The 16,753-nt window shown below is 38.0% G+C and overlaps 1 protein-coding gene across 5 annotated transcripts in view; it reads right to left on the bottom strand.

The window, feature by feature from the left end:
* Positions 1–12,896: 12,896 nt before the first annotated feature.
* The window catches only part of spaca6 (sperm acrosome associated 6), a 33,441-nt gene continuing 29,584 nt past the window's right edge, over positions 12,897–16,753 (bottom strand). For all 5 annotated transcript variants that reach the window (XM_085177764.1, XM_085177760.1, XM_085177761.1 and 2 more), the window contains exons 9-10: positions 14,838–15,018; positions 12,897–14,679 (exon numbers count right to left, since the gene is read on the bottom strand). In XM_085177764.1, the coding sequence (XP_085033890.1) occupies positions 14,601–14,679; positions 14,838–15,018 (260 nt within the window). In that variant the 3' untranslated portion in view covers positions 12,897–14,600. The remainder of the gene's footprint in view (positions 14,680–14,837; positions 15,019–16,753) is intronic.

A 16,753-nucleotide genomic window follows, 5' to 3' on the forward strand; every position in this document is an offset into this window, starting at 1 on the left:
CTGTCACTCAGTTCTGAACTGGGGAATTATCCTATTGATGATCAACACTTGGGATGAAGTAAACAGGCGATTCTTTGTGTTTAGTAGAAGAGAAACATCATAAAGGTAGGTGTTTCTCCTTGTACAAATATGAAAACGCTATTGACATATGAACACACAAATAGCATTAGTAATATCAGGTGTACCTTTATCACTCTGTGCATTCTGACGGTGGGTGTGGATAAGTGGGATTCTCTTTACACAACCGCTCATGTACACAGTGACACATGCAAAACCTGTGTTTATTCTGGATATTTAATGCAAGAGGTTGTATTTGACCAAGAACCAGTTGATTTTTCATATTATTACTAACTACATGAACAAATTTATCATAATAAATAGAGCAACATAATAAGAAAGATTTGTAACAGAGAACTTGGGGCAACACCATATTACGTAGTTTCACTTTGAAGTGATTAAAAGAAGGTGCTCACTGACAAATCTCTGTCACCATCTGAAAGGCAGGAGGAAAAAATAAATCAAAAGTGACCCCCTCATTGCCTGTGTGAGTGATTAGACTGGAAAGCCCCTGATAAGAAATGCACAGGGCAATGTGGGAGGAAGCATGTAGTTTAAGCTTAACAGATACTCAATATTATTTTCTCTGGCAATATTATCTCCACAAACAACATTTTTGGACATTGAATCTTTGTAAAAAGATGATGTCCTATGTTGTATCATTAATTCTCAGAGAAGAGCTGCTTTTGTGAAAGAAACAATTTGTAAGATTTTTAGCAGAAAATATTCAAAAGTGAACTCAGTGGGAAGATATAGTAATAGAGACAGTCTCTGTGTTGCTTTGTATATTAAACAAAATAGATAAACAAAAAAATTAAAGTTAGTATGCTAACTGAGCTGTTATTTACCACTTAGTTCCTATAGCATCCAGTCTGCTCTTGATTCCAGCATTAATGAAGAAGACAAATTACAGTGTAGCTCTGCCTAGAGATCATACTTTTATTTTATACATCTTGGATTCTAACCTCTCGTAAGTCATGCTAAAGGGCAGGCAGGCAGTGAACTGAACAGTAACATCTGAAACACGTGCTAAGCAACCAGGGAGAACTGGTAAGCTAGGATTCATTTTTATCTAATAGCCCTTTTCCACTAGTACCTACTCAGGTCAGCTTGGCACAGCTCAACTCGATTCTTAGTGCTTTCTATTAGATACCTATTAGATACCTGGTATCAGGTACTTTTTTTTTTAGTATGTACACAGCTGGGGTTCAAAGTGATTGAAGACAATCTTAAAATGTGATGTCAATGGACTGCTTGCCACCGACTGGCTATTCAGTGATGTCACTCGATAAATCATGAGATAAAAATCAGCTCTGTGTCGTTACGAATAGGGCCTGATTTTGACATCATGGTGCACAGAGCACATAAGGAGGGCAAGGACATCAGTAATGAATAGCAATTAAAGTCTGGTCAACTTAAAAAATAAAAAAACACATGTAGAATAGAATAGAATAATCCTTTAATTGTCCCACAAAGGGAAATTTGGTTGTAACAGCAGCAGAAGAAAAGCACGTATACAAACACAACACGACACAGGCCAGAAACACACACAATTTTTACATTAAAAAAACATTTACATCATGGACAATAGTATGTAGTAGTAGTAATGTAGACTAAATGCCCCACTTCTGTTTCATTTGAAGCTATCTCACAGAGAGAATAAAACTGCGTCACAGATTTGACGTCAAAGAAACGCACCTGGTGTATTGCCAGGATGTTTCAGCAGATGCTATCCAGGGCCAGTGGTCGCAGACTAAAGCATTTTCTCATGCTCGGTACATGTGACTAGAGATCCCACTGCGTTAGTCATTAGAGTTTGTGAAGATATGGTGGTCTCCAGCTAATGTGGGAATTAGAGCTGTGAGGTGATTTACTGGAGGAAATCACTTTTAGTTTAGCTGGAGTTTTGATGAGTCAGAGAAAGGAGAAGGAGAGAAAGAAATGTAGAAGCATGACGAAGCCAAACATCACTTCCCTTCACGTCTGTTTTTAATTAACTTGTCCGCCCCCACCCTGTCTCAGCTTCCCTCCCATCTGTCTGAGCCATAAGTCGCGTTTCACCCCCCGGTTTCATTCCATCTGAGCAGCTCACGTTGCTTTAGAGGAAGCTGTCCCACCAACCTTTCTCACCACTGCTGTAGCTCTGAAAACCAGCATGGTGATCATGATTAGTGTAACCTCCAACGTAATATATATAGCAGGTACACTGATATAACGTTGATTAACGTTATGTTACATTGTTACAACATGATTACTTTCCTTACTACAATAAGATGATAAAGTAACACCCAGAAACTGGTTTTTATGTTTTTGTTTGGTGTGTCTTGTACTTGCAATTACCATTGTAATATTTTCCACATTAACTTGATTGCCTCCAGTTCTTTACCATACTAGTCTTTCCTGTTTAAAAAAAAAAGGAAAAGAGAAAGAAAACAAAAATTAGATGGGCTGGGAGAAAAGAACCGTTATTTTGAACAAGAATGGACAACTCTGTTAGCTCATTTAGTTATTTCTGGCTCACAGTATATGAACAAATTAAACCGAGGGTGTTTCCCCATCTGCAGAGACAGCTTTAATCTGTCAACATGCAGTGGGCATACTCATGCTGGTGGAGCAGCCGTCACGTACTGGAAACTACGCAAAAACACATCGTTTGAAGCAGCATACCATGAAACACCAATGAGTGCCCACAATTGTTCCTAAAACTTTTTCAAGTTACTGGAGCAGTGAATTTTTTTAAAAAGCCTCTTTTTTCATGATGACACAAACAGTGTAATGACTAGTCTGAGGTCTTTAGAGTCATTTGTCATGCAGGATCATCAAAAAACAAGCAAACGAAAGACTAACAAAGTTCTGATGAAGTAAGACAGCACAGTGATTGCTTCACAGCAAAAGGTCCCGGGTTTGAATCCACCATCTGGCTGTGGCCTTTCTGTGGAGCACGTTCTCTCACGGTGTGTTTCAGCTTCCTCCTGTGGCAGCTGGGATATGCTCCAGCTCGACCTGATTTGAATAACCGGAAGAATATGGATAGATAATGAAATATCCTTTGGGAAGGTACAGTTGTATATCAGTTTGCCAGAAAGTTAGTCCCAGCTCCACTGTGAAGGTTTGGATTCATGGCGCAACTGGTTAGAGCCAGACATTTCCTTCTGTCAAACAACAGTTAAATTAACCTTTTAGTATATAAAATTTTTGCTACCCCTTTTTTAAAATTCAGCAAAACAGAGAGACTTCAACAGGAAGTTTTAAAAGAAAGAAGAAACAAAAATATAGTTTTAGAATAGAAAGCAGACACAAATTTTACTGTAAGTAATTTTTGCATGTAAAGACTACCTTGTGTATTTTTAACTAGATTAAAAAGATTCTAACTTTTATTGTAATTGCTTAATTCATTAAGGCACAGACTGGAGGATGCCTTGGTAATTTAGTTCTATAGAGAGAGATAGAAAGGGTGCAGTGCATTTGGCTTATATGGAAAATATTCCTGGTTCAAGACTGGGATGAGACAAAATCAGCCTCAGCCTCAAGCCTGGATAAATGGGATGGTTGCTTTAAGATGGCAATGGAGCCATCTGGGAAAAATTATTTTCTTTACAGGTAGCTTTATTTAGGAGGGACAACGCTGATGACATAAGCTTCAAACCAAAATAGGTTTCCAAAGACAAAGGAAACAAATGAACAGAAGTATTCACCAGCTACACCAGCAACATCAACTTTTCATTGCTGAGGATAAAAATGGATGCCAAACAACAAGGACACACACACACACGCACACGCACACACACACACACACACGCACACACACACACACACACACACACACACACACACAGGCAACTTTATGTTAAATTACCTTCAAATTTCTTTGCTATGACTCTGTTTCAATTCAGTTTTGTTTTAAGGTATGACATATACACCTTCAACCTTTCTCACTGAGAGGGCTTGCCAGAGCTCTTCCCTTTGGAACCTATCTCTTCTTCTGTAAATTCAGCTAAAGTGTATCACAGCTTGTATTTCAAAAATAATGTGTAATTACAACGTAAGAAGGAAATATTAGGCTACTCTACAATAAAGCTTGGATCTTAAATAAATGAATATTGCAATGCAAACAGGAGAGATTATAAAAATCTCTAATACAGTCCCCAATTAAAAGTATAAAAGCAGAAAGTCTTTTTTCCTTAATTCCAGGGTGCTTATTAAATTAAAATGCTTACACTATCATTTGTTTCTTCTTTTTCTCTAAAATGTTTTATGTGCTTCTTCTGTTGTATCTGTCTGTAACCAAAGTTATTGTCATCATCAAAATTAATCCATATCTACCAGTGATACGGTGCATACAAATATGCCAAAGGCAGCAAATTGCAACAAGCTAATGGTTAAGTAATTATATTTGCCAAAGGTCAGCTGCAGTAAAAAAAACACTTCTATGTAATAGCTTATTTACTTATTTACAAAGTGATGATAAATTTCAAATGAGATAGCCTTTTTGTTTCTGAGTATTATTATGAGTGCAATGTAAACATAAATCCTCAAATATTCAAAGTGACAAGTTAACAAAAGGAGTTATACTTAACACTTTATTCACAGAAAATCCATCCATTTTCTTCCACTTATCCATTTCGGGGTCACAAGGAGGCTGGAGCCTATTGTATGCCCTCAACAGGTCACTAGTCTGTCGCAGGGTTATAAAAATATTATACAAGAAAAGACCGTTTTATGGTTCTGTCAACAGTGAGATCTGCCTAAGGGGCTTTTACGATAGCTGAAGGAAATTTCAGCCTTAATAATGCATTTAACTTCATTGCCACTCCTGTATGTGACCTTTAGTGGCCACATACAGGACTGGATGATAGGAGATGATAGGAGAAGTGAGTTGGAGTCTAAATGGCTCAAACAACCACACGACTCTGACAAAAGATATGATTCACTTTGGGGTCAAAAGGAAAAAGATAATCCAGAATGTGAATGCATTTTCTCTCATGATCTGGCATAAGTATCAAAATACAGTACTGTGCAAAAGTCTTGAGTCAAATGAGAAATAGATGCAGTGATTTAATGAAAAATATGTAAATGTGCATATACAGTATGTAAGGCAAAAACAGAGTTGGTACAATTTTAACAAGCTCGAAAGTCAATATTTGGTGTGACCATCTTTATTCTTCTACACAACTTGAACTCTTATTGGTAGCTTTCTTGTCACTTCTTTAAGCCGTCTTCAGGAATAGTTCTCCAGGCTTCTGAGAGGACATTTTAAAACTCTTCTTTAGATGTTGGCCGGATCTCACATTGCTTCATTTATGTTGATTCTGAGGAGGAAAATCCATGACTGAGTGTGTTCCACTCAGATTGTGTTTTTCTATCCAGGTATGTTTTTGCTGCACTGCCATTGTGTTTAGAATCACTGGAACACTGAAAAATGAAGCTGATGCCAATCAGATATTTTCCAGATGGCATTGCATGGTTGATGTAAAACCGGACAAGATCACCAAAACCACAGACCGAAGTGCAACCCCAAACGGAGCAGTTGAGGTTCTTTGCAGGATTCTTTTCCCCTCTTAAGGACATGACTTTCAGATACTGTTTATGTTGTGTAAATAGATCCTACTACTACTTGTTTTTTATTTTGTTTCCTCAGACTTTTATATTTGTGTTTTAAGGAACACATTGCACACCTTGTGTGTGTACCATGTGTTTGTGTTATTTTTGTGTTATTTCTTTTTCATAGATTAAACCAGAGGAATGGAAACAAATTGCGCTGTTTTGCAATGCACTGGTATTAGTAGAGAGCCTGAACATACAATTTAAAATAGGTTCTTTGCTAAGTTGTCTGTTATGTATAGAGACAAAAAGGTTCTTTAAGTTGGGGGCTTTTTTCTTTTTCTTTTTTTTTCTTAGATAGATATGTGTTAAGTGTTGTAACAAACAAACAAAAAATCCTCTGAAAATGGTGACGTACAAGGACTGAACTAAAACTGAGTAAAGAAATTGAGAAAATGTAAGAGTATAAGAACATCTGGACAACTATTGCTAAAGCCCAAATTGCAAAGAAATCTTGTTCCTTGGAACTAAAATATCAAGATTTCAGAGATGACTAAGGCCTTTTTTTTGCACAGTACTGCAAAAATGTATGTTCTCATTTTGATTGCATCAAATGTTGGCCTGGCAACAAGGCAAGCAAGTGGAAAAATACAAGTGATCTGACTGTTAGATGACATGATGAATGTTGAGTCATGTGTGACTAAATTTAGAATCTCCACAAGAGCTTTATAAGGGTTAGAGATTGCAGGCTGTCTTCATATTGTCTTTCTCCACCAACAGGACACTATTCATGTTAGGAAAATACAGACACTCAACAGATTTATTTCTCTTTTGGACCAATTGTTATAATCTTACAATTAGATTTAATAACATTCCTCTAGCTTTCTCTCAAAGCAATTAACCAAAAAAAAAATTAACAGAATAAAAGTAAAAAGTGTATTATAGAACATTTTAAACAACAACAGGTCTTTTAAACGTCATGTTAAAGTCCTGTTTCTGAAATAAAGTATTTTATCTGAATTTTTAGAGAATAATGATAATGAGTTTCAAATTCATCCTTTTATCCAACAGGATAACAAAACAGGAAGTAATGTTTGAAGATCCATGTTGATCCTGACCTTTGGTCCTTGATTTTGAAAGTTTAACTTTACTTACAAAGGTAAGTCTGTAGGGAGGTGGGGGACTTGACTTGAGACATGGCAGTAAAAGAATCCTGAATTAAAATTTGTGGCTGAATTCTGTAAAGATGGAGCAAAAAGTGTGGCTGTGACTTGTGCAGTTAGAGAATAATGTCCTAAAATTGATTAGCATGATCTTTAGTGCAGTGGTTCTAAATTGCTGAAGCTGTACAAGCATTAAACAATTTTTATATCAGTGTGATCTAGCCATCAGGTTAACTCCAACTAAATTACAGTCATTAAAGATAAGTTGTTACTAGGTTACAGCACTGTTTGGCTAAATGATCACTGCCAAAAAAAGATTTGGCGCTGCTGGAAAGAGATACAGAAGTTGACTCTCAGTGAATCTGTTTAAGGAGCACATGTAAACACAAAAAAGACAAAAATCTCTTCAATGTAAGATCGGATATTTTTATATTATAATGAGCCTTTAAAATATCAGAAAATATTTGCATTCACATTAAAAAATTATCTTCCCCATTATTTTCCTCTCTCTGAAAAAACTCTGTGTAAACACTCTTGGTATCAAAGTAAAGTGAACACTTGTGAGATTTCATCAGAGGTGTAAATATTACAGCAGGTGTTACTGTGTCAAAGTTACTGAGGCTGGAACACAGAAAAAGTAAGCAGATTTATTCCTCGCTTAATTAATTAATTTATAAATAAAAAATAAATAATTAAAAAAAGATGGTTAAATGTGCATGCACGGATGACCTGCTGTGGACAAATGTCATGTTTTGAATGCAGGTTTTGAGACTCATTGACAGCAATAAAAGATATGTGCAGCCACAGTTTATGAATTCTGACACATGAAGATGTGCAATTTCTCCATCTTGATCCGGATGAATTGAAACTGATGTTACGAGTGAAGGGTGGATCTCCCTGTTAAATTGTGTGTGGAAGTTTGCTTAGGAGAAGTAAAACATAAAGTTCAATTCAGTTTTATTTATTAGCAACAAATCACAACAACAAGTCGCTTCGTTGTTTTTCTTCTTTAGACTCCTTTTTTTTAAAAATTAACCAAAGTGAGTGACTGGGCCCATAAACCCGTTAGCAAAATGTAATGAGGTCAAGTCCGGTGGTCATTTTTAAGACTTCTATAGAACAAGAAGCCTTCATATTCACCATACATTCATCTTTTATACCAGACCTTCCCAAAGTGTGGGGCCCGCAGAGCCATGGCAGGGGGGAAAAAAACAAAACGCTTGGACACTGCTAGCACGGGCGCCCACAGAAACGCAAAGCAGGAGATGAAGCATTGCTGAATATGTTTCCAAACCAACTTCATTCTAAGCCAAGGACTAGAAAATATGGTGAAGCATATCTGCCCTTTGGCTTCACCTGCACAAGTGCCAAGCTAGGTCTCCCCTGCAGAATTGGTTTTCCCTTCGTCGGGAGCAGCGCTGGGCTCTTCAAATCACAGACAAACAGTATCCCACATTCTTGATTTTTAGTTCACAAACACTTCTTGAGTAACTACTCCTGACATTTTGGAGATGTGAGCTCTTTATACAGTAAAGTTACAGCGGGATACAAATAATATCAGGCTGATCCTGCCACGATTTGTCCCCCGATTCAAATCACGGACAACCAGTATCCCACAGTTGTTCATGTTTTTAAACCCATTTTACACAGAGAGGCATTTTTTGATTTGATAGCAATGTTGAATATTATTACACAGGAAAAAAACAAACATGGAGGGACAGTAACTGCGTGTATAGATGTAAGCTGTAAAACCTGAAGATAGTCAGATTAACAGAAAGGGTATTTTGTCTCTATCTTCCATTCTGCAATTCATCTCATGTAAACAATAACGTGGCGCACAGCACATACCTTTGACGTTGCATGATGAACTCTGTATTCCTCCTCCACACTTAAACGCAAAAAAGGAGTTTTAAAAAAATCTCAGTTTTCGGTGATTCGAAACGCCATTTACGTGTACAGCTGCGTTTTCAAAAATACCCGTGTAGTTGCAGACATAGCGTAAAAGAGTTAGTAGTTTATTTTCTTACTACCTGTAATTTATTGCAGATTACTTGTATTTTCTTAATTGTTTAATAAATGTTTGAGGTGTGAAATAAACCGCAATGGAGCAAAATATGGGTGTGTGTGGTTGGAGGATGTGTGCGTGTGTGTGCATGCGCATGTGCACGCGGGGGTGCGAACATTTTTCTTGTAAAACAAAGGGGGGCCTAGCAAAAAAAGTTTGGGAACCACTGTTTTATACTATCATTGGACTCCTTTTACATGCAAAAATCCTCAAAGTGTCAAGAATTGCAAATTGTGGACCTAAGTGGAGACTGCCAGGCAGACAAACAACAAAACAAAAGAAATGCTGGTCAGTGCTACCCTCAGCTTCCAGAAGACACACCTGTGTCATCAGTTTCAAAATCTTACGTCACATTGTTCTCAAGTTATTGATTTCCCAAATTTTTCAGATAGATTACTCTGACCATGAGCTTAAGATTGCTGAGATTGAAAGTCATCCAAGATTTTTTTGTAGATACATCCATGGTATGAATTTTAGAGTTATCGCATTCACAAGATTTTTATAAGACTTGACCTTAGACCTTGAGATCAAACTCACTGAGATTTGAACTCATCAAAGATTTTTAGTAGCTGTACTGATAGTATTAATTTAAAGCTCCCATGTCAGCTCACTCTTGAGATATCACATTCACAAACCTCGGTGTCCACACACCTAAGAAGAGCTTTATCTTTATTGTCATCATATAAAGAAATGCATCTTAATTGGATCGAGGTCACTGGTTATATTGTTGTCATGTGCTTTTATGTCTGTGTGCATAAAACTGAGGGCAGGTGTGGCTTTTTTGAAGAACAAAACAAAAAATATAGTTACTAAAATAACTAAATGCTGATTTTTTTTATTGATAGTCTTTTCTCATCATAGGCTATTGGTGATTTATAACATTTATCCATCATAAGACATGTCTACATACTAGAGTTGGATGTCTCGAGACCGGTCTTGGTCTCGAGACCGGTCTCGAGACCACTTTTACGTGGTCTTGGTCTCGTCTTGGTCTCGACGGACTTTTGTCTTGGTCTCGGTCTTGGACTCGACGGACTTTTGTCTTGGTCTCGGTCTTGGTCTCGACGGACTTTTGTCTTGGTCTCGGTCATGGTCTCGCTGTCTCGGTCTTGCGCTCTCAAATTGACATAGTTGCTGTGTCCCAATTCGGGGTATGCACGCTTGAAGTACGCGCACTACGCGTACTACGGACGGTGCGTACTATAAGTACGGGAAGTGCGGAAGTGAGAGGCTTGTGAAATGGGACGGTATATGCTTCGTCGCGCTGTTCAGGTTGCCTAGCAACCATGATACTAACCGCGAGACACGTTACATACAGCTTTGTTTGACAGAAATGAGGAGAAAATTGTTTTGTTGGTCATTCATTTTTGTCATGACATCACTTTGATTAGTTGAGTATCTGAGGCTGAGACCACAGGGACTGTAAAACATGATTGTTGGGCTTCATTTCTGTACTGGAACAGTCATTTAAGAGTAGCTAGTAAATAATAATTAGTTATGTTGTTCATGAGACTAAAGTCATCTCACTATGGTAATGTAAATATAATATGGCCAATATTATAGTATTGTCAGATTATATATATATATATGACAAGCTGAAAGTCAGTGATATATATATATATATATATATATCACTGACTTTCAGCTTGTTGTGTTTGTGGATATATGACTGACTTTAATTATCCATAAAATCATCAGATTCTCTGTAAGATTAAGGTCGACTATATGTATATTTACAAGTAGAGGCTTTAAAACCAAGTTAATGCTGAAAGTACAAACATCACTAGTGTCACACAACTTTGCCGACATGTGGCCAACAGCAATGTTTTAATGTTCTTCATTATTAAACATTCGCACATGAATAAGTGGCGTCATATTCAGTACTTACTTTTGACAGTTCACTTTTCGGCCGCTCCCTTCTGCCGTATTTTGCGGCAAAATTATCCACACCCACCGCCGCGCTATGAATTGTGGGATATATGTGACCACGAAGCGTGCACCGGACCACGCTTGATATTTGGGGAAATCGACGGCGCATTTGGAGTATGCATTTCAAGTACACTTCGAATTGGGACAGCCGTCGTCGCGTGGCGGTGACGTAACCGCACTTAAAATGCGTACTTCAAGCGTGCATACCCCGAATTGGGACACAGCAAGTGTTCGGGAGATTTGGAGTCAACCATCAGCGGAGCGGGGGGTGTCTTACTGGGCTTAAGCCCGGGTCATTTTTTTCTGAAGCATGGGGTTTTTTGGAGTGTAATTTGTTTGTTAGATGCCTGACTGACAACTGTATAAAACAAAAACAACACACGAAGCACAGAGCGCACCGTCCTAAATTCCCCCTGATTTTGGTATGATCCGAGCTTTGGCACTAGGTGACTGAGCACAGCACCCATGTGAGCGAGGGGGTAGAAGCTGCTGCCTGCGAGTTTGCTGCAGAGGAGAGCTTAAGTTTGACCAGGTACCAACGGAAATCATTCGTACTGAACTAATAATGTAAATATGACGGTGTATCACAAAAGATTGATATCAAACTGATCACTTGGTTGCGTTACTTACTCTTCGAGTGAATCAACAAATGGATAAATAAAAAGCCGAACGACAATGCTGATTTTTTTTAGAGAGTATTAGCTTACATCTCATATTTTCAGTTGTTACCCTCCACGGCTAAACAAACTCTCTAAATCGATTTCAGTTGTGTACTGATGAACACAACAATGGACATAAGGAGCTTCTTTCAAAGAAAAAACTCAGGTAGATGTTATTTTATATATTATGCTTTGTATGTTGTTGTTGTATGTTCAATATATCTATGCAAAACAAGAGGAATTTCAATACACAGCAGTATATTCACAGTTGAAACCAGATATTTACATACACTTTAGGGAGAAAACATAAAACCTTTTTTTTTTACTGTTAAACATCAATTTAGAGTAAACTTTTGTTTTAGATAAATAAATGTTGCAATGTCTTTTGAATTAGTTAAATGTCAGAATAAAAAGAGGGAGCTGTCTATTTTAATCACTTTCATCAAATGTAGGAGTACATATACACTAAGTTTATTGTTAATTAAGATTAATTAAGAAAACTCCAGATGATTCCATTCTGAGCTTAAGAAGCTTCTGATTGGTTAGTAGAGTCCATGTGGGTAAATTGGTGGCACAGCTGTGGATGCATATAAGGCAAAACACAGAGCCTGTTTCTTTGAAATGGGAAAGTTTCTTTGAAAAATCAAGAGATGTCAACCAAAACACCTGGAAAAGAATTGTGGAGCTCCATAAGTGTGGCTCAATTTTGAATACAATTTGGTGCCATTTACAATTAAGAAATACAGACAGTTTCTCTCTTTACTCTTAAAGTTAACAAATATGTTTTTTATATTTATCAATCTAAAAAAATAAACATTTAGTCTGATTTGATGTTACAATTAAAAAGTGTTTGTGTTTTTATCTGAAGAGTATGTAAATATCTGGTTTCCACTGTATATTTGTGTTTGGCTTGATTGTCAGCACAAAGAGGGAGAGAGAGGAACAGAGAGGGAGAGAGACGACGAAAATGACGACAGAACAGAGATGGAACAAGAGCAGGTGAGACACACAAGTTAGTCAAATGGTTGTTTGCCAAAAACTCATCAGAACATGTATCTCGTACCTATTGTATCTTTTTAGATAGCGTTTGTTACTTTTAAAATTCTATATTTATTAAGTTATGCAGGCTTATTTGCTCAACAAGGCTGAATAATTATATAAACTTTTCAGAATCTAAATAGTGTACTTTGGTAGAATTAAAAAATAAGTGTAGTGCAGGTCTAAGATGATTTTTAGTGCTGCTATCATCTAGTTCTGATTCTGGTTCTGTCTTGGTTACTGTTGTAGTCCTGTTTTAATTCTGGATCAGTTCTGGGTCTGGTTGAATTGGGGTTTAGTCCCTGTGTCTTGATACAGGCCCGACTTTGTTCTGCCTTGCTGCTTAATTAAAAAACTATATATATATATATATATATATACACATATGAAGTCATTCTTTTTTGAACAAAGCTCAAAACAGAGCCTAATAATTTTTCAGTCATTTCTACCCCCACTTCATTTCCTTTGGCTGCTCAGCTCTCACACAGTGGCTCAGCTACGCTCCAATCCCTCCATATTGTGGCCAATCACATGCGAGGATATAGGATAATATCATTATGTGAAAAACAGAGAGGGTGAGAGACGCAACAGTCAAGTGGAGCATGCGTCAGTCCTTTCAGTGAGTGAGTGAGACAGTAGACAGCGGTGAGGAGGGCTGTGCGAAAGCAAAAACACATAAATATGCCCGAGACCCGTAAACGAAGCAGCATCTGGCTGCAGTTTAAAGACTTTTTTGTCTCGGTCTTGGTCTTGGTCTCGTCTCGTCTCGGTCTTGGTCTTGGTCTTGTCTTGGTCTCGATACCCTCTGGTCTTGGTCTTGTCTTGGTCTCGATACCCTCTGGTCTTGGTCTTGTCTTGGTCTCGATACCCTCTGGTCTTGGTCTTGTCTTGGTCTCGGATTAGGCGGTCTTGACTACAAGTCTACTACATACTAGTCAAAGTACAGTATAGGCTGAATTGGTTACATAATGCTAAATGGCATCAGTTATACTGCCATGGTCCTTCCTTGCTTGGCTAACCTGTCATTTCTTCTTTTGTTTTTTCTTCCACCTCTAGCTCTTTCTCTGCCTCCTGTATGTGTGTATATGTTTGTATGCATGTGTTCTTGTCTTTGTGCAGCATAGGGACCTTGAAGAAGTTCCTCCTCTTGAGCCACACACCTGCTGATAATCCACACACCATCAAAGGTCACTTTAGTAGAGTGGCTGAGCTTAAGTCAACGGGGGGGGGAGTCGTGATTTATCTTTTGCTGTCGTTTACGCAACCAAATGTTTCTTGGCCCACAACAGTAATGTGACACTGTGGCAATGTAATAGCAAAGTTCAATGCAAATTCCTGCTGAATATATTTAAACATGTCAAGACTGACTACTTCTCGTGGTTTCATTCAGACTGACTGTAGTCGGTAGCTTGTTGCTACCTCTGTCTTTCTCTGTCCTCTCTGTTTCTGTGTTCTGCTTGTGAGTGATGAAACAAAGGATTTTCCTTTTACCCTTTTGACTGCACAACTGTCTGGACAGAACTGAGTCCATCAGCCACTCAGAGTGTAATCATGGTCACAATGTCTACACATGACCTGTTTTACCTCATCACTTTTCCTTACAGTATTTCTCAACTCATACTAGATATCGGGTTCTTCTGTGTTGATAGTTAATAAATTCTGTCTTGGCAAAATGTTCTGTCAGGATGCCTTGACTGTGTAAATATTTTGCTCTCTCTGATTTTAAGCTCAGCTGCTTTCTGGAGTAGCCAAAGAATCTAACCCTAACCCTCAAAGTCAAAGTGCCCTTAAAGTGACCCCCTAAGGTCAGTTTAAAGTGGTTCCTGCTTCATGACGAGTGATGAGGACCATTTTTCTTTTTCATACAAGGACACACACACACACACACACACACACACACACACACACACACACACACACACACACACACACACACACACACACACACACACACACAATATGAAAGCAAGCCCAGCTGCTCTACACTATGTGGTTGTAAAATGTTTACTAGGTACTACTACTAATAAAGAGGTGGATCCTGCCCTCTAGTGGTGGAAGGAGAGACACACATGTTGTCTGGACTATGACGTATCACTCTGCAGACTTGATGAAATGCCTTTGTTGTTTCAGATACATCTTTCACACACTCTAGAATAAACCTAAATCTTCAGCCTTATGTGTTTCTTCAGTATGACTTTGATCTTGTATGGATGACCAATGCAGAACCCTGAAAAAACCAAAGAAAAAGAAAATAAAAACATGAATACCACCTCATCTGTGCGCCCTGGAGCATCATGTATTCATATAACAGGTGTGAATGTCTAAATGACTTTGCGGTTAAAATCTGTTAAAGCTGATACTGTGCAAATAATAGTTCTGTTTTACCCCAGGGAGAGACACAGCAGCAGCAGTAAAGCGGTTAAACAGGCGGCGAGAAGCGGTAACAATGAGGCGAGGAAGGAGCGGGGAGAGTCACCAGACGCGGGGAAAAACTGCCCTCCTGGGAGCAGACACAGGTCAAATGTCTCCTGCAGCTCTGTGTGGCCTGCCACAACCTGGGGGGTCACTAAGACAGACACGAAGGGATGAAGACAGGGAATATAGAGGAGAACCGACGATGAATGAAGTGAAAGGTAATGGTTGAGGAAGTCTGCAGTTTTAATTGTATTTGCTTAGTAGGAGTTTCCTCGTTTATTAAGCACAAATACAGAGGTAGTTAGTCTTCTGTACACAGTAGTTGACGTGTATCACTAGTGGGTAATAACCCACCAATTCAAGAGTTGTATAATTTAAGAAAAAATGTGCTAACACAGAAAACTAAAATAATTATTCAACTAATCATATAATGTTCAGGAGGTGAGATGCACATGTGCTTTTAATATTATACCCATATACATAATTACACATGCTAAGCTGTGTAACAATGCATAATCATGAATGCTAATAGATGCATTCATATAGTCAAACAGTTATTTTTGTTCTTTCCTCCTTTCTAACATCCCCTTTAACTCCACTTTTCAGTAAAACACTATCTGTACACAGGGAATTGTCTGCACAGGGCTCATTTACATTCTGATATATTCTTCCACATTTCTTTAAATGTGTTAACAACTTTGCTACCAAAGGCATACATCCAGCAGGCCTGATTTATTTCCCTGTAAGAAGAATTTGGCTATAAAAAGCAAGGGTATAGTCAAAGTGGATGTGCTTTAGATTAGTTAGTATTCCGTGTTAGTTATTAGTGCTTTAGATGGGTTAGCCTTTAGATTAGTCAATATGTTCCTCTTTTGTTTTCATGCATATCACTCCCTCTTGACTCCAAACAGCTAGCGCTTGCTTTGCCAGCCAATAGCTGTATTAAGATACCTGCGGCAGCACGTCCTCGCAGCAACACACTTTCAAAATATATTTTATTTGCAAGGTCCCTCAGTAGTAGTGGAATAGAGTTTAGAAACCTTGGGTTCATCATAATTATAATTTTATTTTACTGGATGTGAACATGTTTGGAAGCGCACCTGAGCAGTAGACTCAGAAATAACAAGCTTCTCAGCAGCTCAACAGTCCAGTCTCTTTTTATTCCCTTTTTCTTCAGTGGATTAGTGTGCTGTATCTACATTGCAGACTGGTTAGACAAACTGAAGAAAAATCAAACTAAAAAAAAATTTTTTTTTTGAGAAAACAAAACAGCTAGTGTTTTCAACTTAAATATTATATTTCAAAACTAAATCAACCTTCTAAGGAACAATTCTGCAACAGGCTAAATCCATTATCAGTGGGACCTTACAGCCCTCTGACCTGCTCAGCATCACAGCCTGACACGCAACAATCCCTGAGAGAAACTCCTGGCTATATAGTTAATAACTTCTCTCATCCCAGGAAATAATACTTAAATATCAATAAATATTAAACTTATAGCAGTGCACAGTGTCTCAGTCAAACACAATGGTAAAAAGTTAAGTTTAAAAAAATAAAAGCAAATATATTTATCTATCATCTATTTATTTCTTAAACTTCAATTAAGAAGTCAAAAAATTCAAAGTCCCCCTCCTTCATACCACACTTCCAGGAAGGTGACCAAGAAAAGCAGTCCCAAAGTGCCTGGACATGCACAGCACAATGAAAATATAAACACTGTGGAGTATGTTTGGAGGTCACAGGCCTCCCTGTGACACACAGTAGCCAGCTTATTTAGAAAGGTGCGTGGCTAATTTACAGTGATTTTCCAGAGGATGCTAATTTTGGACAGAGAAGGCTTTCAATTAAATGCACTTACTGGAGACTTTAGAGACTTTCTAGCCAAC

Source organism: Neolamprologus multifasciatus, chromosome 11 (genome assembly GCF_963576455.1).
Source record: "Neolamprologus multifasciatus chromosome 11, fNeoMul1.2, whole genome shotgun sequence".
Taxonomy (NCBI): domain Eukaryota; kingdom Metazoa; phylum Chordata; class Actinopteri; order Cichliformes; family Cichlidae; genus Neolamprologus; species Neolamprologus multifasciatus.